The sequence below is a fragment of the Tachyglossus aculeatus genome, chromosome 7, assembly GCF_015852505.1.
Source record: "Tachyglossus aculeatus isolate mTacAcu1 chromosome 7, mTacAcu1.pri, whole genome shotgun sequence".
In the NCBI taxonomy this organism is placed as follows: domain Eukaryota; kingdom Metazoa; phylum Chordata; class Mammalia; order Monotremata; family Tachyglossidae; genus Tachyglossus; species Tachyglossus aculeatus.
The window spans coordinates 49,811,083-49,835,712 of NC_052072.1; the positions used below are offsets into that span (position 1 = coordinate 49,811,083).

Consider the following 24,630-nt stretch of genomic DNA (forward strand, 5'->3'; position numbering starts at 1 on the left):
AAGCTTCTCAGGTATACTTTAAGATATGAAGCAAACGGTAGATTTTCTTCTTACAGTCTACAGACACGAATATAAATAAATTACAGATACATACAGAAGTGCTGCGGGGCTGAGAGGTGAATAAAGGGTGCAAATCTCCAAGTACAAGGATGATGCAGAAGGGAGTGAGAGAAGAGCAGTTGAGGGCCTAGTTGAATAAAGGGTCTCACCTCCACAACATCGCCAAGATCCGCCCTTCTCTCTCCATCCAAACCGCTACCTTGCTGGTTCAATCTCTCATCCTATCCCAACTGGATTACTGCATCAGCCTCCTCTCTGATCCCCCATCCTCCTGTCTCTCGTCACTTCAGTCTATACTTCACTCTGCTGCCCAGATCATCTTTGTGCAGAAAAGCTCTGGGCATGTTACTCCCCTCCTCAAAAATCTCCAGTGGCTACCGTTCAACCTACGCATCAGGCAGAAACTCCTCACCCTGGGCTTCAAGGCTCTCCATCCCCTCGCCCCCTCCTACCTCACCTCCCTTCTCTCCTTCTCCAGCCCAGCCCGCACCCTCCGCTCCTCTGCCGCTGCTATCCTCTTCACTGTGCCTCGTTCTTGTCTGTCCCGCCATCGACCCCCGGCCCACGTCCTCCCCGTCCTGGAATGCCCTCCCTCTGCAAATCCGCCAAGCTAGCTCTCTTCCTCCCTTCAAGGCCCTACTGAGAGCTCACCTCCTCCAGGAGGCCTTCCCACACTGAGCCCCCTTTTTCCTCTCCTCCCCATCCCCTGACCTACCTCCTTCCCCTTCCCACAGCACTTTTATATATTGTACAGATTTATTACTCTGTTTTGTACATATTTACTATTCTATTTATTTTGTTAATAATGTGCATATAGCTATAATTCTATTTGTTCTGATGGTATTGACACCTGTCTACATGTTTTGTTGTCTGTCTCCCCCTTCTAGACTGTGAGCCTGTTGTTGGGTAGGGACCGTCTCTATATGTTGCTGACGTCCTCCCCAAGCGCTTAGTAAAGTGCTCCGCACCCAGTAAGCACTCAATAAATATGACTGACTGAATGAATGAATGAATGAAAAAGGTCAGAGCTTTACAGATATACTGGGTTTCACCCCTAGAGAACTGAAAAGGTAGGTCTAGTTGCTTGTATTTTTGCAGCTCTCCAAAGTTGTACCTCCCAAACGATACCCACATTAAAGATCGTTATTTAGGAAAGGCCAGAAAACTATAAAAGCACATTGTTAGAAAAGCCTCGAGAGGTGGTAATGTACAATCTTCTGCCTCCAAGTAGAATGACCACAAAACCATCCTGGACAGAAGGATATCTATCAGTACCTTCTGTCTCTCTCCCCGTCTTGACGGAAAGCTCATTGCGGGCAGGAAACACGTCTGCCAAACCTTTGGTAATTTACTCTCCGAAGCGCCTAGTACAGTGCTCTGCACATAGCCAGCGTTCAATAAATACCACCGAAGACACGATGTTGCAGAATCCACATATTCCCCTGGCGATTCCTACCAAGGTCAGGTACTTCCTCTTCATTACTAACCTGAGACCCTTCATTTCCTATTGTTCCGTCTGAATGAGGATAGAAAATAGCTCGTCAGTATCACCCACATCCAAATGAATACAAATCAAATGCAAATTCTAACAAGACCCTTGGTTAGCGTGATCTACAGTCCACTGCCCACAGTTTCTTTCAACCATAAGGTGTTCCTTTATCATTTTGATACTCAAAAATAAAACATCGAACATAAAGGGTGGTAAGAAAAAGAATAACTTAAGGGAAGTCGCCTGAGCAAGAGAGGATTAGGTTTCCATTCTAAAAAGCAGTAATTCACAAAGCACACTCCATGTAGTCAATCTATTTATTTCCATGATTTACGATGTAATTTCAGCTGTTGGTAAAAACACCCGGAGTGAACATAATTTGAATATGCACCTGATGAGGTATTGACAATTACCTGATTATACAGAGCCCCTTCTAGGGAAAAAATTTTCATCTTCTGGCTTTCTATATATCTACCATATCCAGCAGAGTGGAAAGATGACGTTCACAAGCAATTTCCTCTTCCTTGGTACTTTTAATCAACCTTTCTAAGTGCATTAGTTTGTCAGACAAAGACAGGTCTCTGTCCTGCGCTGCTGTCTGTTTTTCTTCCACCGCTCTTGTGTTCTAGTAAGAGAGAGGCAAAAAGAAATGGAAAACAGGCTTTTTTTAGGTTGTTGTTTTTTTTTTAACAAGCTGATCTGGGGGAGTTCGTATCGCTAAAAGAGCCATCCGGACTCCCCTGATTACGGTATAAGATTAAAAGGAAAAGTGTAACCCTGAGGGCACGTAAAATAATGGGCAGGGCTCCAAGGGGAATAAAGAGTAAGAGGAGAGGACAAGTAAAGAAGCAGTCAATAAACAGACTCGATAAGAATCAAATATAACACGACGATTCGCAGTGACTATAACGTAAAATAGTATTTGATTTCAGTTAGTGATGCTGGAGAGCTGTGAGAATTTCTTGATCCTGGGGTAGAACAATCCTATTAGCCTGTTTGTTACATGCAGCCACCCAAATTATACACCCAGTATTTCATTCCGTTTTACCTGCGGGCTGGTTCTAGGCGATTTTACCGGCGGCTGGATAGACTGAGGCACAGAAACTAGAGCTTCGGGAAGGTAGAGAGGAAGAGATGTAGAGTCTGCCAAATGCACGGAATCTTCAGCCAGCCACTGATGCAGCATATCTTCAAATCTGAAATATTAAGATTTTCCTTCAGATCTCAATTCTAAGAGGTACAGTGCGTGACACTGCCGACTTTTGTTCCTCACCTACGATTCTGTCAAGGAGCCATTCTAAAAGTCTCTTTTTCCTCTGAGGGGTGAGACACGCCTACAACCTTACACAGATAAAGAATGAAAGCAGTCCATTTTTTTTTTTACTATTACACCTTCACCTTAGTTGACGATTAAGATTTTAACAGTAGACCCTGGGGGGCTCTTACCAGGCTCAGATTGCCCCCCTGAACGGGAAATTAATTCTCCGGGGGGAAAAACTAGAATCTAGTTGGCAATCGCTGGGTCTTTGGGTCTGGTCACGTTCCCCAGGCCATGGAAACGAGCCCCAGCCCTAGGACTTAGGCAGACAGAACGGGATTTTCCTTCAGTTTGGATCACGTGGCTTTTTATTTACTTCCTTTTAAAGAAAGCTGGAGATCTAATGGAGTCTTGCATTTTGCCTGTCTCGACGATTAGAACACTCCCCCCCAAACCCTAGTTCTCTGTCTCAGGGTGCTCGGTCTCTCTTTCTCTTGAATGGGGAAGCGGGCCTTCCAGGGAAAATGGATTCTGGTCCTTACGACCCCTTGGCCACTTACCTTTTGTTTTCTTCCTTTTCTAGCTGAATACTGCTCGTGAGACGTTCGGGGAGGAGCTCCTCAGCCGAGGCCGTGTGGATTAATTCCTCGGCACTAGGGATTCGTCCCTCCTTGCCATTTCCTGGTTTCCTGATCACGCTAAATGGAATCTGAAGCAGTGAAGGAGGGCATCTCTTTGCAGAACACTCGGGAGACTTTACCCCCAAACTGGAAGAACAACATTATTTTTATATAGAAGGTGAGTAAAAAATGGAAAACTGAAGTTTACACAGTGCTAATCGATGGTAATCGTATTTATCGCCATACGACGGGGGAGTCAGGGAAGACAAGATTCCTGGGAAAGATGAATGAAAGTCTGGCTCCTGCTCCATCTTGTATTCTTCATCATCATCATCAATCGCATTTATTGAGCGCTTACTATGTGCAGAGCACTGTACTAAGAGCTTGGGAAGTACAAATTGGCAGCATATAGAGACAGTCCCTACCCAACAGTGGGCTCACAGTCTAAAAGGGGGAGACAGAGAACAAAACCAAACATACTAACAAAATAAAATGAATAGGATAGATATGTACAAGTAAAATAAATAAATACAGTAATAAATACATCACTCTTCACTGATGAGGGGTGGACACACTGAGCTCTGACTATATCATCACGGCTTATTCAATAGTTATGCTAGAAGGTTGTGTAACCTTTATCACCTTAATAACATCAATCAACCACATTTATTGAGCGCTTACTGTTTGCAGACCACTGTTTGAAGCGTTTGGGAGAGTAAAATGTAACAGAGTTGGTAGACAAGTTCCCACGTTGTTTCATTCCTTCGGTTCTCCTTCCTTCCCCCCGACCCCATTTTCTGTGTGCGTGTCCATTCTCCTCCACCAAAACAACCCGCAATTTCAAAAAGTAATTTATCTAGCCCTAGTGAAAAAGCTGAACTAATTCTTACATTAACATTCTAAGGAAACACCTACTGCCTGTCAAAACACTTGAAATGGATGCAGAAGAGAAGGTCCAATAGCAGTTACACGTCTACTTATTTTGTTTTGTTGTCTGTCTCCCCCCTTCTAGACTGTGAACCCGTTGTTGGGTAGGGATTGTCTTTATATGTTGCCGAACTGGACTTTCCAAGCGCTTAGTAGAGTGCTCTGCACACAGTAAGTGCTCAATAAGTACGACTGAATGAATGAATTATTCAAGCTGCCAGTGAAATTTGCTCAAGAGAAACCTGACAAGCCTAACCGGGAATATAATGAAAAGGAGCAACAAACCTGGACACTGATTCAGTGATATAAAGCGTCTGTCTAGCCTTTATAGGTTTACGTTCATTACTCTCTCTTCTTCATAACCAATTCCAAAAAAAAAAACAAACAAAGCCCAAACACGACTTACCTTCCTTGGCTCCGCTGAATCTCCTTCTGGGTTTGCAGCCTAGCTTGTTCCCAGGACAAAGGGAGTTCGTATTTTTTTAAATGCTCTTTAAAAAAATACACACAAACCTGACCATCTTCGCTCACGGCCTCTACAGAGGGAGATTGAAACAAACTTTGAGATCAAAGCCAGCGGTTTAAATGAAAATATAGCACGCAGTGTAAGTGGTTATTTAACCGTCCTTTGAAAACTCCAGTCGACGGAGCCCACCAAATGGGGCCGGTACTTGGAAGCCCCAAGTGAAGTAGATGAAATGGGTGCACATTCCCATCCTATCGCTGCGCTGATCCAGGGCCATTTGGACTGGTCCAGGTTTAGTCCATCTTCATCATTCGTATTTATTGAGCGCTTACAAGTAGGTCTGAGCGGGGCAGGAGGCGACGCGCGGGGAGGTGAGGGAAGAGAAAAAGGGGTCCTTTTGAGGGGCAGAACAGCCCACAGCATTACCGGTCTCCCGAGCATATTTATTAATATATTAATATCTATATTATATAATATTTTATATTATATATCAATACTAATGTTTATATTTTATAATATGCTTATATTATATATTATTCATATTGATATTTATTAATAATATTTATTACTCTATTTATTTATTTTGCTTGTACATATCTATTCTCCTTATTTTATTTTGTTAGTATGTTTGGTTTTGTTCTCTGTCTCCCCCTTTTAGACTGTGAGCCCACTGCTGGGTAGGGACCGTCTTTATATGTTACCAACTTGTACTTCCCAAGCGCTTAGTACAGTGCTCTGCACACAGTAAGCGCTCAATAAATACGATTGAGGATGATGATGATTAATATATTAATATTTATATTATATAATATATTTATATTGTACATATATTAATATTAATATTTATTAATAATATTCATTGCTCTATTTATTTATTTTACTTGTACATATCTATTCTATTTATTTTATTTTGTTAGTATGTTTGGTTTTGTTCTCTGTCTCCCCCTTTTAGACTGTGAGCCCACTGCTGGGTAGGGACTGTCTCTATATGCTACCAACTTGTACTTCCCAAGCGCTTAGTCCAGTGCTCTGCACACAGTAAGCGCTCAATAAATACGATTGATGATGATGATTAGAGAAGCAGCGTGGCTCAGTGGAAAGAGCCCGGGCTTTGGAGTCAGGGATCATGGGTTCAAATCCCGGCTCCGCCAATTGTCAGCTGTGTGACTTTGGGCAAGTCACTTAACTTCTCTGGGCCTCAGTTACCTCATCTGTAAAATGGGGATTAAGACTGTGAGCCCCCCGTGGGACAACCTGATCACCTTATAGCTTCCCCAGCGCTTAGAACAGTGCTTTGCACATAGTAAGCGCTTAATAAATGCCATTATTATTATTATTATTATTATTATTATGATGCTTACTGTGTGCAGAGCACTGTGCCTGGTCAGGATTGGGGGGATCCACTTCAATCTGGCACAGCTCCAGGACGTGACATAGCTCTGGTCATCCCTGGTCCAGAGGACGCCGGGAAGCTAAAGTTTGGACTTGGGGCCAACCTGGAGGTTGAGATCGGGCCCTCGAGTTTAGGGTACAATTCGACTCGGCAATCTGGCTTAATTCCCGAGAGCGTCAGTCCTGACTCTGGACCAGCTACCACGTATCAAATAGAGGTTTTCCCACCTGACTGCTTTTATTCTCACGTCCTCTAGACTGTCAGCTCATTGTGGGCAGGGTACGTGTCTATTTATTTTCACACGTGGCTCAGTGGCAAGGGCCCAGGCTTGGGAGTCAGAGGTCGTGAGTTCTAATCCCGGCTCTGCCACTTGACAGCTGTGTGACTCTGGGCAAGTCACTTCACTTCTCTGGGCCTCAGTTACCTCACCTGTAAACTGGGGATTAAGACTGTGAGCCCCACATGGGACAGCCTGATTATCGTGTACCTACCCCAGCGCTTAGTACAGTGCTTGGCACATGGTAAGTGCTTAACAAATACCAACGTTATTGTTCCCAAGCAGCTTAGTACGGTGCTCTTCACACAGTAAGCGCTCAATAAATCCGACAATCGAATGAATGAATGGGTCTAGTCTTCTAGACTGTGAGCCCGATGTTGGGTAGGGATTGTCTCTATGTGTTGCCGACTTGTACTTCCCAAGCGCTTAGTACAGTGCTCTGCACACAGTAAGTGCTCAATAAATACGATTGATTGATTGATTGAGAAATCAGGGAGAAGCCACAGATGTCACTTATTAGATCGCTGGCTTGCCCAATTACCTGTGACCAACTCTTAGTCAGGAAGCCAGTAAAGAGCCTGACTGATCAATCAATCAGTCATATCTGAGCACTTACTGTGTGCACAGCACTGTACGCAGCGCTTTGGAGAGTTCAATGTAAGAGCCGGTAGACGTGTTCCCTGTCCACAACGAGCTTACGGTCTAGAGGGCTGGTAAATTCTTTCCCCCTCCCCTGACAGCCCAGAATGCAAATATGATATGGCTCTTTTGTAATAATAATAATAATAATAATAATAATAATAATAATAGTGTTTGTTAAGTGCTTGCTACGTGCAAAGCACTGTTCTAAGCGCCGGGGGGGTTACAAGGTGATCAGGTTGTCCCACAGGGGGCTCACAGTTTTAATCCCCATTTTACAGATGAGGTAACTGAGGTCCAGAGAAGTGAAGTGACTTGCCCAAAGTCACACAGCTGACAGTTGGTGGAGCCGGGATTTGAACCCATGACCTCTGACTCCCAAGCCCGGGCTCCTCCCACTGAGCCACGCTGCTTCTCTAGAAGTTCGTGCCCCAGCTAAACCAATTTAATAAAAGCTTGTGGCTACTGAGGTATACATATTAACAATAAAGTAACTGAGGCCCAGAGAAGTGAAGTGACTTGCCCAAAGTCACACAGCTGACAGTTGGCGGAGCCGGGATTTGAACCCATGACCTCTGACTCCAAAGCCCGGGCTCTTCCCACTGAGCCACGCTGCTTCTCTAGAAGTTCATGCCCCAGCTAAACCAATTTAATAAAAGCTTGTGGCTACTGAGGTATACATATTAATAAAGAATTTGTTAATATTCTAACGCATCTCATTGAGGACCATAATCTGCCTGCCACGATAAATTCGATGGACAGTTGACCTACTCGGGAAGACTTCAGCTCAGTAACAAAAAAAAAACCAACTAAATTCAAGAAGTAGCATGGCCTCATGGAAAGAGCAAGCTCCAGGGAGTCGGAGGACCCAGGTTCTAATCCGGCCTCTGCCACTTGTCTGCTGTGTGACCTCGGGCAAGTCACTTAATTCTTCTGGGCCTCGGTTCCCTCAACCGTTGAACAGGGATTAAGACGTGGATGTGTCCAAACTGATTAGCTTGCATCTATCCCAGCGCTTAGTACAAGGCCCGGCACATCGTAAGCGCTTAACAAATACCATTAAAAAAAAAACAAAACTTCACTCGAGAGAATAGTTTCTGGAATACCTGACGTAACAGCCGTCTTGGGGGATTTCCAGTCCCTCAGTTTGTGGTTAATACACAGAGCAAGGATATCATCCCAAGGGATCTCCTCAACTGGAGGGCCGGACTCTCTGGAGGAGGCCGAGGCCTTACTCTTCCACTTGGAGTAGGTCCGGCTCAGCAGATTCTCCACCTGCGACTGCAGTATCGGTTGGGTCTGGCGGCAGCTCGGGATCTGGGAGACGTACTGGAAAATCATGGAACAAACAGGGCGCCACGGAGCTGAAAGACATACGGTGGTGTCGGTTCAAAGCAAGGCACCTAGAAAACCCCCTCTAGTTTAAATGTCAGTTTTCGCTCTTCCGCCCCAAAGACGAAAAGCGCTGAGAGAGAGAATGGAGGAGGGAGCCCGCTGAGAGGGCCTCCTTTAGAGAATTCAGGATTTTAAATTCAATTATATTTGTGTTCCTTCGAGAAATGGAAAGTATTAAGACTGATGGGGAAATGGTGGAAGGGATTATTAAGCAACGTTTGTTGAATGCCAGGGGTACACAAAGGTAACCTATCCACCTTCCTCTCCCACCCCCACATCTTACCTCCTTCCCTTCCCCACAGCACCTGTATATATGTATATATGTTTGTACATATTTATTACTCTATTTATTTATTTTACTTGTACACATCTGTTCTATTTATTTTGTTTTGTTAGTATGTTTGGTTTTGTTCTCTGTCTCCCCCTTTTAGACTGTGAGCCCACTGTTGGGTAGGGACTGTCTCTGTATGTTGCCAATTTGTACTTCCCAAGCGCTTAGTACAGTGCTCTGCACATAGTAAGCGCTCAATAAATATGATTGATGATGATGATGATGATGATGATGATCCACGATCATTTAGCATTGAAACATCCTGAAGAAAGCAGTGTGGTTTAGTGGAAAGAGCCCGGGCTTGGGAGCCAGAGGTCGTGGGTTCTAATCCCAGCTCCACCACTCGTCTGTTATTTATTACTCTATTTATTTATTTTACTTGTACCTATCCTATTTATTTTATTTTGTTAGTATGTTTGGTTTTGTTCTCTGTCTCCCCCTTCTAGACTGTGAGCCCACTGTTGGGTAGGGACTGTATATGTTGCCAACTTAGTACAGTGCTCTGCACACAGTAAGCGCTCAATAAATACGATTGATTGATTGATTGATCTTGGGCAAGTCACTTAACTTCTCTGGGCCTCGGTTCCCTCATCTGTAAAATGGAGATTAAGACTTTGAGCCCCACGTAGGACAACCCTGATTACCCTGTATCTACTCCAGCGCTTAGAACGACGCTTGGCACAGAGTAAGTGCTTAACAAACACCATCGTTATTATTATTATTATTTATCCCCTTCCATCAGCGGTTATGTAAACTGGAAGCCCCTCCTCGAAGACGGATCACATTTGAAAAGATACACCTTTTCATAATACATACATACATAATACATACATACATAATACATACATAATACATACATAAATACGATTGATGATTATACACCTGATGAAAATTCCAAGCGGAGGGAGCTACACTTTTCTCTCAAAGAACAAAAGAGTTATATAAATTTGGTGATGGTATTGAGGGTCTATAAAAGCACGGAAATAAAAAAAAAGCAGAGGAAGGAGTAAACTACGGTCAGGACAAACACCTGTCACCGTCTCCCCTCGGACAACCCCAATCTTACTTGGGCCTCCTCCGAACGGAAGCTCACTATTCGGGAGAGGGAAAAGGAAGGGCAAGGAAAGCTACAAATACCGACAAGTCATTAGTTTGTTTTTTTTTAATGGCATTTATCATCATCATCAATCATATTTATTGAGCGCTTACTGTGTGCAGAGCACTGTACTAGGTGCTTGGGAAGTACAAGTTGGCAACATATAGAGACAGTCCCTACCCAACAGTGGGCTCACCATCTAAAAGCGCTTACTGTGTGCAGAGCACTGTTCGAAGCGTTCCCGAGTTTGCGGCCGTGATGCTCCTCCATTTGGACGACTTACCACCCAGGGGAGGGAGATCCATCTGAGGGATCTGGAAGGACAGGACGGCTTTCTTCAGCCATGCCAGGTGGTCCGGCGTGTTCCACTGGAGGTGAGGAAGAAGCTTACTGCCCCCGGGTTCGGCAAACTCGGTCACGGGCCAGGACAGATCGCACAGCTGTTCCGAGGAGGCCGCGGCCGCCAAAAACTGTAGCACGCTGTTGTACAGGTCAATGATGGCGCTGGGCTCCTGAGAGGGCAGGCCCGCCAGGCGCCTCTCTTTCCTGTCGTGGAAAAACCGATCGCTGAACTCACAGCTGACGCCGTCTTCGATGAACTGGAGGAGGGTCTGGCAGCAGAGCTCGAGGGAACCGGGGCAGTGAGCTACCAGCCATTGCACTGAGGCAGAAACCTTAACGGAAAACATCCAGAAGTCGGTCAGGTTTGGCACGCGACGGTAGTTCTTGAGCGCTTACTGGGTGCAAAACTCTGTACTTGGGAACACACGATACACCGGAGTTGGTAGATGGGATCCCTGCCTACAGGAGGTTACAGCCTACGGGGGGAGACCGACGTTTAAAAAAAAAATTATGGATAGGGAAAGTAGTAGAACATAAGAATACTTATTAAGTATTGGGGGGCTGGGGTATCAAAGTAAGGGGCACACAACCCGAGTGCATGGTGGACGCAGAGGGGAGGGTGGATAGGGGAAAATAAAGGACATAGTCTGGCATGGCCTCTTAGAGATATGATTTTAGGAGGGTTTTGAAGATGGAGAGAAGCAGCGTGGCTCATTGGAAAGAGCACGGGCTTTGGAGTCAGAGGTCATGGGTTCGAGGCCCGACTCTGCCACGTGTCCGCTGTGTGACCCTGGGCAAGTCGCTTAACTTCTCTGAGCCTCGGTTCCCTCATCTGTAAAATGGGGATTAAGACTGTGTGCCCCACGTGGGACAACTTCATCACCTTGTATCCCCCCCACTGCTTAGAACAGTGCTCTGCACATAGTAAGCGCTTAACAAATGCCATCATTATTATTATTATTATTATTATGGAGAGAGTGGCGGACTACTGGATACGAAGGGGTGGGTGGGAGAACTTGGGCAAGGGGAAGTGGTGGGACAGACGCGACCAAGGTAATAACAATAATAATAATTTTGGTATTTGTTGAGCGCTTACTATGTGCAAAGCACTGTTCTAGGCGCTGGGGAGGATACAAGGTGATCAGGCTGTCCCACGTGGGGCTCACAGTTTTAATCCCCATTTTACAGATGAGGGAACTGAGGCACAGGGAAGTTAAGTGACTTGCCCAAGGTAACACAGCTGACAAGTGGCAGCGGCGGGATTTGAACCCACGACCTCTGACTCCCAAGCGCCTGAGCCACGCTGCTTCTTACAGAAAGGAAGCTGGTGTTAGAGGAGCAGAGCGCATGTCGTAGATCACTGAAGTGAGCTAGGAGAGAGGGGATTGAGGGCCTTAAAACCGACGGTAAGGACTCTGTAAGATGCGGAGGCTGACGGGCAACTATTGGAGGTTTCTGAGGAATCATCATCAGTGGTATATAAAGGGGGCTTACTGTGTGAAAAGTACTGTACTAAGCGCTCGGGAGAGTACAATACGACAGAGTTAGCAGACCTATTCCCTGACCACGACGAGCTGACAGTTTAGTGGAATGGGAAGATGTGGGCTGAATGGTATTTCCAGAAAAGTGATCTGGGCAACAGAGGGAAGCACGGACTGGGGAGGAGAGGGTCAGGAACAGATTAAAAGGACAGATTAAAAGGATAAAGAACAGATTAAAAGGACAGATTAAAAGGATGAAGAATTATGGTAACTCCAAAAGCATCCCTTTGAAAGAGAGGAGAATCACAGAACTCCAGAGGTAAAAGGGATCTTGGGAGGTGACCTGCTCCAACCATCTGCCTCTGGCCAGGTGAATAACTAAACCACCATGACAGCGTTGCAACTGTTGGACACACGGTGAGGTTGGGTAAACTGCACATTTATAACATATATAACACACACACATATATATATATATATATATATATATATAACATATATATATAACATAATATGCATATTTATAACATTTATAAAAAGTCCAATTACACTGCAAACGTATATTCTTTTTCTGAAATCTTCTTTTGCTATCCTTGTTCTTAACCGTCCTATCCCAATCCTGTCTTGGTTTGGATTTTTCTTCTTTATATCCGAGTGTCCTGTTTGCATCTGTGCTTATTGAATTTCAGATACTTTGCCCTTTCCCACCCTCCTCGCAGTCACGGCGGGTACCCAGAAAGTGTACAACCGGACTCCACATGGGCACTCCCTTCCCAGGCCCTGAAAACAACAACAACAACAACAACAACAACAACAACATTCATTAAGCACTTACTATGCGCCAGGCACTGTACTGAGGGCTGGGGTGGACACGAACAAATCAGATTGGACAAAGTCCCCGTCCCACATGGGGCTCACAGGTTCGATCCCCACTGTCCAGATGAGGTAACTGAGGCCCAGAGAAGTGAAGTGACTTGCCCAAGGTCACACGGCAGACAAGTGGCAGGGCCGGGATTAGAACCCATGACCTTCTGACTCCCACGCTCGTGGTCTATCCACTACGCCATGCTGCTTCTCTAAACATAAGCATGAGGGTCGAGTGGGGTGAAGAGGACGGGGGGAATGAATGCAAAGTCCAGGACAACTGTCCCATCTACCTAATGGCTAAAACAGTCTTGGGGAAGGTCTTCTCTTTTAACATACCCTTACAATAATAATAATAATAATGGCATTTATTAAGCGCTTACTACATGCAAAGCACTGTTCTAAGCGCTGGGGAGGTTACAAGGTGATCAGGTTGTCCCACGGGGGGCTCACAGTCTTAATCCTCATTTTACAGATGAGGTCACCGAGGCCCAGAGAATCGAAGTGACTTGCCCAGAGTCACACAGCTGACAGTTGTCGGAGCCGGGATTAGAACCCATGACCTCTGACTCCAAAGCCCGGGCTCTTTCCACTGAGCCACGCTGCTTCTCTCCAAACCCAGGAGGTGGGGCAGAGAGGGCTAAACCAGTGCCTCGCCCGCATGCACAACCTGCTGCTCTAGCACCAACCTGCTCACTGTACCTCGATCTCAACACCCCACGGCCGACATCTCACCCACGTCCTCCCTGTGGTCTGGACTCCTTCCCCCTATATAGCCAACAGACCACCACCCTCCCCGCCTTCAAAGCCCTCCTAAAATCACCTCTCCTCCAAGAGGCCTTCCCCAAGTCCTCATTTCCCCTATGCGCCCTCCCCTCTGCATCACCCCCGCACTCAGATCTGTACCCCTTAAACACAGAACTCATATAACAGAACTCCTATAACTTCTATAAATGCGAAACACCGTGGCCTAGTGGATACAGCACAGGCCTGGAAGACCAAAGAACCTGGATTCTAAACCTGGCTCTGCCACTTGTTTGCTGTGTGACCCCGGGGAAGTCTCTTCACTTCTCTATGCCTCAGTTACCTCATCTGGAAAATGGGGGTTAAGACTGGGAGCCCCATGTAGGACCTGGGTTGGCGAACCTGATTAGCTTGTATCTATCCCAGAACCTACGGAACAATGCCTGGCACACAGTAGGCGCTTAACAAAATACTTCTAACAAAAACAAAATTATGCAACTTAGAACAAGAACTCTTACAGACGTTGTCAGCAGGCAACACTTTTCTTTACAAAGGATAAAATGCAAACAGACTGCAGATTACATGCAGGTCCAAGTATGAGCTAACAAAGCATGAAAGAAATTCTGAAATCTTACCCTGTTAGTGCCCTGTAAATCGTTGACAGAATCCGGAATCTCCACAATAATATAGTCGGAAATAAGTTTCGCTGAAATCAAGTCCTGCAGCATCAGCCCTTCAAAACAAACATAAAGATGATTTTACAGCAAACCGTGGTTCAGAAAAGTAATAAATCTACACTTATTCCTATTGGAGCACAGATAAAATTTTCTGTTTTCACCTTCCTTTAGTCAAACTGTTACCTCTAGCAACAAAAAATACTGTAAATCACAAACTCCAGATGTTGTTTTCCCCAGATGGTCCCCACTGTCGGATCTTTCAGAATCTTTCTCCTTCCTTCCAAATTCACTTACTGTAAAATCACCAGTTTGTAAAACTAGCCCTACTTATTAGGAACCCTTGAAATAAAGTACCTTCTTCTACTTCTTGCTCACTGGTGTCTTCTCCTTGACTGGGAACAAGAACCACCAGAGGAACCATGGGCTGGAAAGGCTTAGCCTGAAGGAGCTGCTTCAGTTGCAGCAGAGCAGAAAGCCAATAGACGTCCTCTTCGGTGAAGTCTTCGCTTTTGATTCTTGTTGGCAGCAAGAGAATGAGACCGCTAGTTCCCAGAAGATCCTTCTGTGTTTCTGTTGCATCAAGCGCGGAGTCGCTGAGGGTACCCTGAGCAACCTGTGTGAACAATAAAGGACTGAGGAGCTAGTGATCCTACCAAAATGGGCATTAAAGCCGGATGAATTTGGGAACGCACACCCATTCATGCGGAATTTAAGCTCGCTGTGGGCAAGGAACGTATCTACCGACTCAGTTGCGCTGTACTCTCCCGAATGTCAGCTGCGTGACTTTGGGCAAGTCACTTCACTTCTCTGTGCCTCAGCTGCCTCATCTGTGAAATGGGGATTAAGACTGTCAGCCCCCCCGCCGTGGGACAATCTGATCACCCTGTAACCTCCTCAGCGCTTAGAACAGTGCTTTGCACATAGTAAGCGCTTACCAAATGCCATTTTAAAAAAAGTACTTAGTACAGTGTTCCGCATTCATTCACTCAATTGCATTTATTGAGCGCTTACGGTCTGCAAAGCACTGTACTAAGCGCTTCGGAGGGTACAACAGAACAATGAACAGACATTCTCTGCCCACAACGAGCTCACAGTCTAAAGAGGGAGACAGACATTAATATAAAGAAAGAAATTACGGATATATACTCAAGTGCTGTGGGACTGGGAGAGAGGATGAACGAAAGGAGTGGGAGAAGAGGAGAAGAGGGCTTAGTCAGGGAAGGCTTCTTGGAGGAGGCGTGCCTTCAGTAAGGCTTTGAAGGGAGCGTGTAGTAAGTGCTCAATAAATGCCACTGACTGACTAATTCAATTTAAAGATGCCCCTAGTAGAAATATCACTGGTCCAGAAAGCCTACAAGATACTATGTATTATGCTGTTGACTGTCCCAAGGTCAACCTATCAATAGTATTTATTGAGTGCTTATTCTGTGTGGAACATTGTACAAAGTGTTTAGGAGACTACAACAGAGTTAAGAGACACAATCCCTGACCTCAAGATGGTGGGAAACCCATCATCATAATCAGAAGGCCTTTATTAGGCACCGAGGCCCTGGGCAGGGTAATGTTCAAAAATGCCAGAGTTCACAGCCGCAGCCCGCTTTCATCATCATCATCATCAATCGCATTTATTGAGCGCTTACTATGTGCAGAGCACTGTACTAAGCGCTTGGGAAGTACAAACTGGCAACATATAGAGACAGTCCCTACCCAACAGTGGGCTCACAGTCTAACCTTTTGCTTTCACTGCAAAAGGTTAAAGAACAACTTAAATTTCAGTGCTCAGTACAGTGCTCTGCACACGGTAAGCGTTCAATAAATGCGAACGAATAAATCCAACTGAATGAATGAAAAAAGTGATCAAAAAGGAAGTGGCCCTAGCCATACTGCTGAACCCGGGATAATCCTGGTCCCTTATGGCTTTACTCTGTATTTTTGCCTTTCAGCTGAGGTGGGTTGTGGGAGACAATAAATAGCACCGATTTAATGAGGTGAGGGCAGGGGGTTCTGACATTACACTGTCTCCTCAAAATGTAGAGGTTCATTTTAGACCTCAAGCCCTCCATTGTAAAAGTATTTCACTGTACTGACACAAGAATTGAAGCAAGATAAGCAACAGGACTAGAAGAAAATGGCCCAGCCCTAATATTTTTCAGGAAAAAAATGGACTCATGATTCAGTCACCTGCATGCCTCCCAGTCACTGAGGCATGGAAAGTTTTTGAACTTGTCTCTAAGACCTGTCGAGCAAAGTTCACGTCGATGGAAAGACGTTCCATAAATCAATAAATTACTCAAGCCTACCGCACTTGTTCTAAGATGGAGATAAAGCAGCCAAGACAGGCAGGCGGTGCAAATCTAGTGGAAAGAGCACGGGTCTGGGAAAGAGGAGGCTTGGGCTGTAATCCTGGCTCTGCCACTGCCCTGCTGTGTGGCCCTGGGCATGTCAAGGAACTTCCCTGAGCCTCAGTTTCTTCACAGACGATAAACCCGTTTCTCCCTACACACAGGTATGCCGTGAGGATTAAATGAGATACCTGATAATAATAATAATAATAGCATTTCTTAAGTGCTTACTATGTGCAAAGCACCGTTCTAAGCGCTGGAGAGGTTACAAGGTGATCAGGTTGTCCCACGGGGGGCTCACAGTTTTAATCCCCATTTTACAGATGAGGGAACTGAGGCCCAGAGAAGTGAAGTGACTTGCCCAAAGTCACACGGCTGACAACCGGCGGAGCTGGGATTTGAACCCATGACCTCCGACTCCAAAGCCCGGGCTCTTTCCAGTGAGCCACGCTGCTGATGAGAAAGCATTCTGGAGAATAAAACCCCTGGACAGAAGACTGAAAAACAAATGGAAGCACAGACCCAGTTACAGTAAGCGGTCTTAAAACAAGAGCTTGGGAAATACTCACTGTTGAGTCTCAGGGAATTCCCACAAGACGCCAAGTTATTTTATCTGGGTGAGCATTCTGCCTGCTCAGAATAATAAGCGCTTAGTACAGTGCTCTGCACATAGTAAGCGCTCAATAAATACGATTGATGATAATAATAATTGCGGTATTAGTTGAAGTGCTTACTATAAGTCGGGCACTGTACTAAGTGCTGCAGTGGATACAAGCAAATGGGGTTGGACACAGTCCCTGTCCCACTTGGGGCTCCGCGGTCTCAACCCCCATTTTACAGATGAGGTAACTGAGGCCCAGAGAAGTGAAGTGACTCGCCCAAGGCCCCACGGCAGACAAGTGCTGGAGCTGGGATTAGAACCCATGACCTTCTGATTCCCCGGCTCATGCTCTATCCACTACGCCATGCTGCTTTTCAGTGAGGATAGTGAGAAATCTCCAGGATCTGGTGACTATTATGGCGGGGAAGGCGGTTGGTGGGAGTTGGGGGGCAGGGGGGGAAGTCATGTCTGACTGAGCAAGAATTTCCAATCAATCAATCGTATTTATTGAGCGCTTACTGTGTGCACAGCACTGTACTAAGCGCTTGGGAAGTACAAGTTGGCAACACACAGAAACAGTTCCTACCCAACAGTGGGCTCACAGTCTAAAAGGGGGAGACAGAGAACAAAACCAAACATATTAACAAAATAAAATAAATAGAATAGATATGTACAAGTAAAATAGAGTAATAAATATGTACAAACATATATACATATCATCATCATCAATCGTATTTGTTGAGCGCTTACTGTGTGCAGAGCACTGTACTAAGCGCTTGGGAAGTACAAGTTGGCAACACATAGAGACAGTCCCTACCCAACAGTGGGCTCACAGTCTAAAAGGGCGAGACAGAGAACAAAACCAAACATATTAACAAAATAAAATAAATAGAATAGATATGTACAAGTAAAATAGAGTAATAAATATATACAAACATATATACATATCATCATCAATCGTATTTATTGAGTGCTTACTGTGTGCAGAGCACTGTACTAAGCGCTTGGGAAGTACTAGTTGGCAACACACAGAGACAGTCCCTACCCAACAGTGGGCTCACAGTCTGAAAGGGGTAGACAGGGAACAAAACCAAACATATTAACAAAATAAAATAAATAGAATAGATATGTACAAGTAAAATAGAGTAATAAATATGTACAAACATATATACATATCATCATCATCAATTGTATTTATTGAGCGCTTACTATGTGCAGAGCACTGTACTAAGCGCTTGGGAAGTACAAATTGGCAACATACAGAGACAGTCCCTACCCAACAGTGGGCTCACAGTCTAAAAGGGGGAGACAGACAACAAAACCAAACATACTAACAAAACAAAATAAATAGAATAGATATGTACAAGTAAAATAGAGTAATAAATATGTACAAACATATATACATATCATCATCATCAATCCTATTTATTGAGCGCTTACTATGTGCAGAGCACTGTACTAAGTGCTTGGGAAGTACAAATTGGCAACATATAGAGACGGTCCCTACCCAACAGTGGGCTCACAGTCTAAAAGGGGAACAAAACCAAACATACTAACAAAACAAAATAAATAGAATAGATGTGTACAAGTAAAATAAATAAATAAATAAATAGAGTAATAAATCTGTACAAACATATATACATATATACAGGTGCTGTGGGGAAGGGAAGGAGGTAAGATGGGGGGGATGGAGAGGGGGACGAGGGGGAGAGGAAGGAAGGGGCTCAGTGTGGGAAGGCTAATTAGCTGGAAACCCCCTAATTTCCCTTCTGAGGGGAGAAAGGAGAGCGCTCTGCATAGGGGATCTGCAAATAGTGCACATCACCACCTCCCCGCCCCCCAACCACCTCTCTCCATTCCCTCTCAGACATGCACCCAGTTGGGCAGGAAAGACCCTGGTTCCCAGGCAATGGCCAACCAGGCCCACCGCCTCCTCTTCCTTGGGCACACCGTGGGGCTAGCTCTCCCCTGCCCCGGCTACCAGGAGGGGATCTGCCCGGCCCGGATGACGACAGAAAAAAAAATAAGGGGGAATCTTAGGTCTGGGTGGTGAGCTTACGGGCCCAAATCCTCATCTTCTGATCCTACCCTCGACTGGGCTGCCACACTCTCGCTTCTACGGAGAGGCCGGAGGAGCAAAAGCCGGGACGCAGCAGCTGGAGGGAAAACTGGGCGGAGGAGGGGAAGGGAGACTGTCCCTTACTCTCTTTCAAACTGGGCCCGACTGTCATCAGGGAATTATAACGGCAGAACTCGCCCAGACTGGCTCCGTTTGCTCTTCCCCTGGCCCAGCCTCAGAGCCCTTATATACATATCCGTAATCTATATATCTGCATTGCTGCCTGTCTCTCCCGCTGTAGACTGTAAGCTCGTTGTGGGCAGGGAATGTGACCCTTTATTATTGCATTTAGTCTCCCATTGGCTAAGTACAGTCAGCGCTCAATAAATACGACTGAATGAATAACTGTGCACAACTCATTACACACTGGGAAGCAGCTTGGCCTAGTTAAGAGTCAGAGCCCTGGGTTCTAATCCCAGCCCGCCTCTTTTTTTTTTTAATGGCATTTATTAAGCGCTTACTATGTGCAAAGCACTGTTCTAAGTGCTGGGGGGGGGGATACAAGGTGATCAGGTTGTCCCACGTGGGGCTCACAGTCTTAATCCCCATTTTCCAGATGAGGTAACTGAGGCACAGAGAAGTGACTTGACAGCTGTCAAGTGGCAGGGCCGGGATTTGAACCCACGACCTCTGACTCCAAAGCCCGTGCTCTTTCCACTGAGCCATGCTGCTTCTCTTGTATGCTGTGTGACCCTGGACAGGTCACTTCACTTATCTTTGCCTCAGGTACCTCATCTGTAAAATGGGGATTAAGAGCGGGAGCCCCATGTGGGACAGGGACTGTGTCCAACCTAATTAGCTTGTATCTAGCTCAGCACTAAGACGAGGGCTTGACACATAGTGAGTGTTCAACAAATACCATTATTATTATTGTGCAATTGATTCAGTTAAAATTCTAAAGAAAAAAAGGTTCTAAAAGTTGATCAGTTTTGAAAATTACAATAACCCTCTGCGGATATATTTCAGTTCTATTCAATGACCTAAAGTTGGTCACTGTATTTTTGGCTAAACAACAGATGGTAAAATACAAAGCCATTATTACGAAACCTACCTTTACACACACGTTGATGCAAATTGCTCGATCTCCTTTGTAGCCAACCGAGTTAAATAACGCCAGTGTCTGTATGCTATCCTTAGCTCTGTAGCTTTCACCTTTGGTGACTTCTCCCATGAACTTGACTTTTAACCAACTTGAAAGAATACTATGCATAAGAGAGAAACACCTTGTCAAGGGCATTCTTGCAAAATTCCTCCTGTAATTCTTCCCTTGGAATTCCCCTCCCCTTTCTTCTCTTTAGCTGATGAACATATAGATCTTCTTCTCAGACATTTCTCCGGAAGACGTCTCCTAAAAGTTATCATTTGTGCCTTAAACCCCAACCCCTTTCCCAGGATGAAAATTCCTTGCTCCCTCTGTCTTCCCCTTCTTTAATCTCTGCCTTACCTCTGTCCTGAATCACACTCAATGAACCTCCTCTATATAGAAAGGAAAAAAAAGCCCTCAGTCCCACCACCTCTCCCGCTAATGCCCCAGAAAATCATCGTCAGTTCAGCTGATCCTTGCCCAACAATTCCCCTTATTTTTAATTCTGCCATTGGCGAGAAAGCAGAAAAGTAAAATTCTCAGCTTACCTGCTGGGATATGCTGACGGAGTCTCTTCGCTTTCCGGCAGCACCAAAACCAGTTTCCAAAACACCTGTTCTTTCTGACCAGGGTAATGTTCAGCAATAAGTGATGGCAGGTTCAGTGGACTCCATGCTGCTTCACTTTAAGGGACACAGAGGCTGAAATTTAATTCATGTACTTCCTTTTTAAATTAGTAAAGCCTTTAATTTCAAATGATATACAAACCTTACTAACTGCTGGTAAAAATACTGAACCTTCATCTGGTGAATTGCCTTGTTTCTCAGCCACCTTAATCTGTTAAAAAAAAAAGGATATTAGTATATTTACGGTTTGAGTTCTCAAAGGTGAAAATACTCTCACTGTACTATCGTCCCCTGAGTAATGACTTTTGCTTTGATCGTTAAGTACTTTAGAGGTGAATGGAGTTGCAGAAGACATTTTCTGATGCAGTTAGAGAAGCTTGATATCTTACACCACCTGCCATCTCCAAAAGAAAAGATGCGTCTCCAAATGCGGGAGAAAGATCTGCAGGAGGTTTGCTGTAGAGTAAGGCAATACGACTTGAGATTGCCAGACTGAAGAGGCTTATTTTTGGCCTCCTGGCTCTATCTTAATCCTAAAAACAACAGTGCCTTCCTTACAGTATCTCTTAGAGAAAAATACTGTGGGCCACTGTCCATTCTATCCACACCCGCTTCCTTTCTTCTTTTACCTCCTTCTGTTTTTCCCTAATATCATTTCCCCCATTAATTTAAACTTTAAAGTTTTGTCCAGTTCTTGGACTCTTTAAGAACAAGTCGCTATAAAAATCCAATTAAATGTCTCCCCCAATTTTATGCACTTCAAAAATACTTTTCAGTCCTAGGGTGACTTTTGAGTATTTCTTTCCCCACTCCACTTCAGAGAGTCAGACAACCTAAATTCAATAACATACCAGTGGTTCCTACTTCCAAATCAGTTTAAGAGTTCTGTCATGTGGGATCCTGTTTTATCCAGTTAAAAAACAGATCCAGAAGACCACACAAGCTTTGCCTGCTAAAGATTCTGTGATTTTTGAGATATTGACCGGAATCCTTCCCCGACCCCAAAACAGAAAACGTCCCTATTACTCTGAGGGGATTCATGGACTCAAACATCTGAGGGGATGCTTCTCTCCCCAGCGAGGAGGAGGGGGTGGCAGTGAACGTCAAAGAGCAACTAAGTCATCTGGCCTAGGACTCCGCAACCAGAAAGGCCCACATTTAAGTGTTCCAAGACAGAGGTACATCACGGGTCACTGAGGGCTCGTCGGATGTCTCCAGCAGCCTCCACCTTCCGACCAAACCCTGGGGGAGACCACTGTTGGACAGTGTCTAAATTTATTTTGTTTCTATCCCAGGACTTACCACAGTGGCCTGTATTTGCTAGGTAGGCAGTTAATAAATAACATAATCATTCAATCACCTTTTCTGCACAGATAAATGACTAAACCTCACATGATAGATGCTGCTTTCCTCAGATTCCTGGAAATCTGAAAGCCTAACTAAAACCAAGATTCTTCCAGAAAGCCTTCCCTGACTAATCTTTTCTTCTCCCCATCCAAGGTACTCACTCCTCCCTTCACCCTGACAGCATTCAGGTACATGGCTTTACACTACTGTAATTCCTTTTAAGCTTGTTGTAAGCTCCTCGAGGGCAGAGATTTGCTTACCTACTCTACAGTCCTCTCCCAAGCACTCAGAACAGTGTTCCACACACAGTAAGCATTTATTCAATACCATTAATTGATTCAGTTGAACATCCATAACTATCCTTGATGATCGAAGCAACACCACCTCAATTGTTCCCTACCTAGATCAGGCCTAAACAATTTCATTACCTGCCAATCAATCGCTTGTATTTACTGAGCACTTACTGTGTGGAGAGCACTTTAATAAGCGCTTATCATCCAGAACTTCAATCATGATACTCTCCCTTCACAGCTCAATTTCCCCCAATTACATCTGAAGTGTTCCTGAACAAAGATCTCCAAATTATACCTATTTCCCGGGGTCCCTATATGTGTGTACAAATGTTGCAAATAACTAAGGGTTGTTCCTTTCCTCTCTGTTATCCCAGCACCTATACTAGAATTTCCCCAATCTATTCTTACGGGTCAGGTTGCAGCATATCAAGTAGGGTCAGGTTTCAGCATATCAAGTGAAATTTCACTTACCAAGGCTGAGGAATAACAACTGAAAAGATATCTCTATTGCTGCTTACTCTTAGAAAATCCCATGCTAATTTTATTACTGCTTTTGGCTACTTTTAAATACATGCTGGTATTTTCACTGTTATCTTAGTATATCTGGGGCTAAGAGTATTTTAGGAAGCAGTCTTAAAACTCCAGGTTTGTTTGTTTTTTAAATCACATCAATAGACTTATTCTATTTGTAAAATAAGAGGGGGAATGCCCCACAGTGACTACAAAAACATCCAAGCCTGATGTGCTTTAAGGTTTGAAAAAGTCCTATTTTGAAGAGAACGGTTCTGTTTACAGATCTTATATAAATACTAGCCTGGTGCAGTAGACTCCTAATTTTCCTGCATTTCCAAGATTCAAGATTCCCCTGGCAAGATTCTCTTCAGCAATGGGACACTCTGCGCTGGGTGACAATGCTTTGAGTCTGTCGTTCTGATCCACACAACAGGGAGCAGCCGGGAAGGCCCTCATCTGCCGCTTCAGTTTCTTCCGGGCTGCAACTGCTTCCCTCCATCTTGCAAAGAAAACAGTAGTAGATTACTGTGGTCACGTTCTCTCACATCATTATAGCACGCTAGTTCCACTAACTGGAAGCAAATACGTTAGTAAACTGGATGCAAAACTGACTTCAAAAGCTTTTTTTTTTTTTTTAATGGCATTTGTTAAGCATTTACAATGTGTCAGGCACCCTACTACGCACTGGGCTAGATACAAGCTAATTAGGTTGGAAACAGCCCCTGTCCCGGATGGGGCTCACAGCCTTAATCCCCATTTTACAGATGAGATCATTTAGGCATAGAGCCATTAAATGACATGCCCAAGGTCACAAAGCAGACGAGTGGCAGAGTCAGAATTGGAACCCAGCTATTCAGAACACAGAAATGCCAAAATAGTAATATTTTAACCAGGCCAGCCCACTAACCCACAGCCCTGGATCACTGCCACTGTCAGCCTCCTTCACTCTTACGTTCGAGCTGCCGAACGCTGCTGGCAAAAGTCTAAACACCATGCCAACCTCGTTCACTTCAAGTTTATCCTTTCCTGCCTTAACTCTGCCCTCTCCTCTGCCAGACCAAACTATTTCTCCTCCCTTATTGACACCCATGCCCATCATCCCCGTCAGCTCTTCCGTACTTTTAACACCCTTCTCAGGCCCCCGGTTCCTCCCCCTCCTCCTTCCCTCACCCTCAACTATCTGGCCACCTACTTCATTAATAAAATTAAATCCATCAGGTCTGAGCTCCCCAAAGTCACTCCCCCCACTTCTCCAACCCCCCGGCTCTCAACCCTCTCCGCTACTCTCCCATCCTTCCCAGCAGTATCCTCAGAGGAGCTCTCCTCCCTCCTCTCAAGTGCTACTCTGGCCACCTGTGCTTCTGACCCCATTCCTTCTCATCTTATGAAATCGCTCGCTCCGTCCCTTCTCCCCTCCTTAACTTCCATCTTCAACCACTCACTCTCCACTGGTTCCTTCCCCTCTGCCTTCAAACATGCCCATGTCTCTCCCATCCTAAAAAAACCCTCTCTTGACCCCACCTCACCTTCTAGTTATCGCCCCATCTCCCTCCTACCATTCCTTTCCAAACTCCTTGAACGAGTCGTCTACATGCGCTGCCTTGAATTCCTCAACACCAACTCTCTCCTCGACCCCCACCAGTCTG

General features: G+C 45.0%; 1 protein-coding gene across 1 annotated transcript in view; it reads right to left on the reverse strand.

Moving 5' to 3' along the window:
* Positions 1-1,852: 1,852 nt before the first annotated feature.
* LOC119930529 (minichromosome maintenance complex component 3 associated protein) overlaps positions 1,853-24,630 on the reverse strand; it is a 61,591-nt gene continuing 38,813 nt past the window's right edge. The window contains exons 18-29 of the mRNA XM_038748958.1: positions 23,286-23,483; positions 20,974-21,042; positions 20,754-20,888; positions 20,173-20,323; positions 14,414-14,672; positions 14,018-14,115; positions 10,235-10,625; positions 8,236-8,493; positions 4,761-4,890; positions 3,368-3,574; positions 2,598-2,745; positions 1,853-2,174 (exon numbers count right to left, since the gene is read on the reverse strand). Coding sequence (XP_038604886.1) covers positions 2,013-2,174; positions 2,598-2,745; positions 3,368-3,574; positions 4,761-4,890; positions 8,236-8,493; positions 10,235-10,625; positions 14,018-14,115; positions 14,414-14,672; positions 20,173-20,323; positions 20,754-20,888; positions 20,974-21,042; positions 23,286-23,483 — 2,206 coding nt within the window. The 3' untranslated portion in view covers positions 1,853-2,012. The remainder of the gene's footprint in view (positions 2,175-2,597; positions 2,746-3,367; positions 3,575-4,760; positions 4,891-8,235; positions 8,494-10,234; positions 10,626-14,017; positions 14,116-14,413; positions 14,673-20,172; positions 20,324-20,753; positions 20,889-20,973; positions 21,043-23,285; positions 23,484-24,630) is intronic.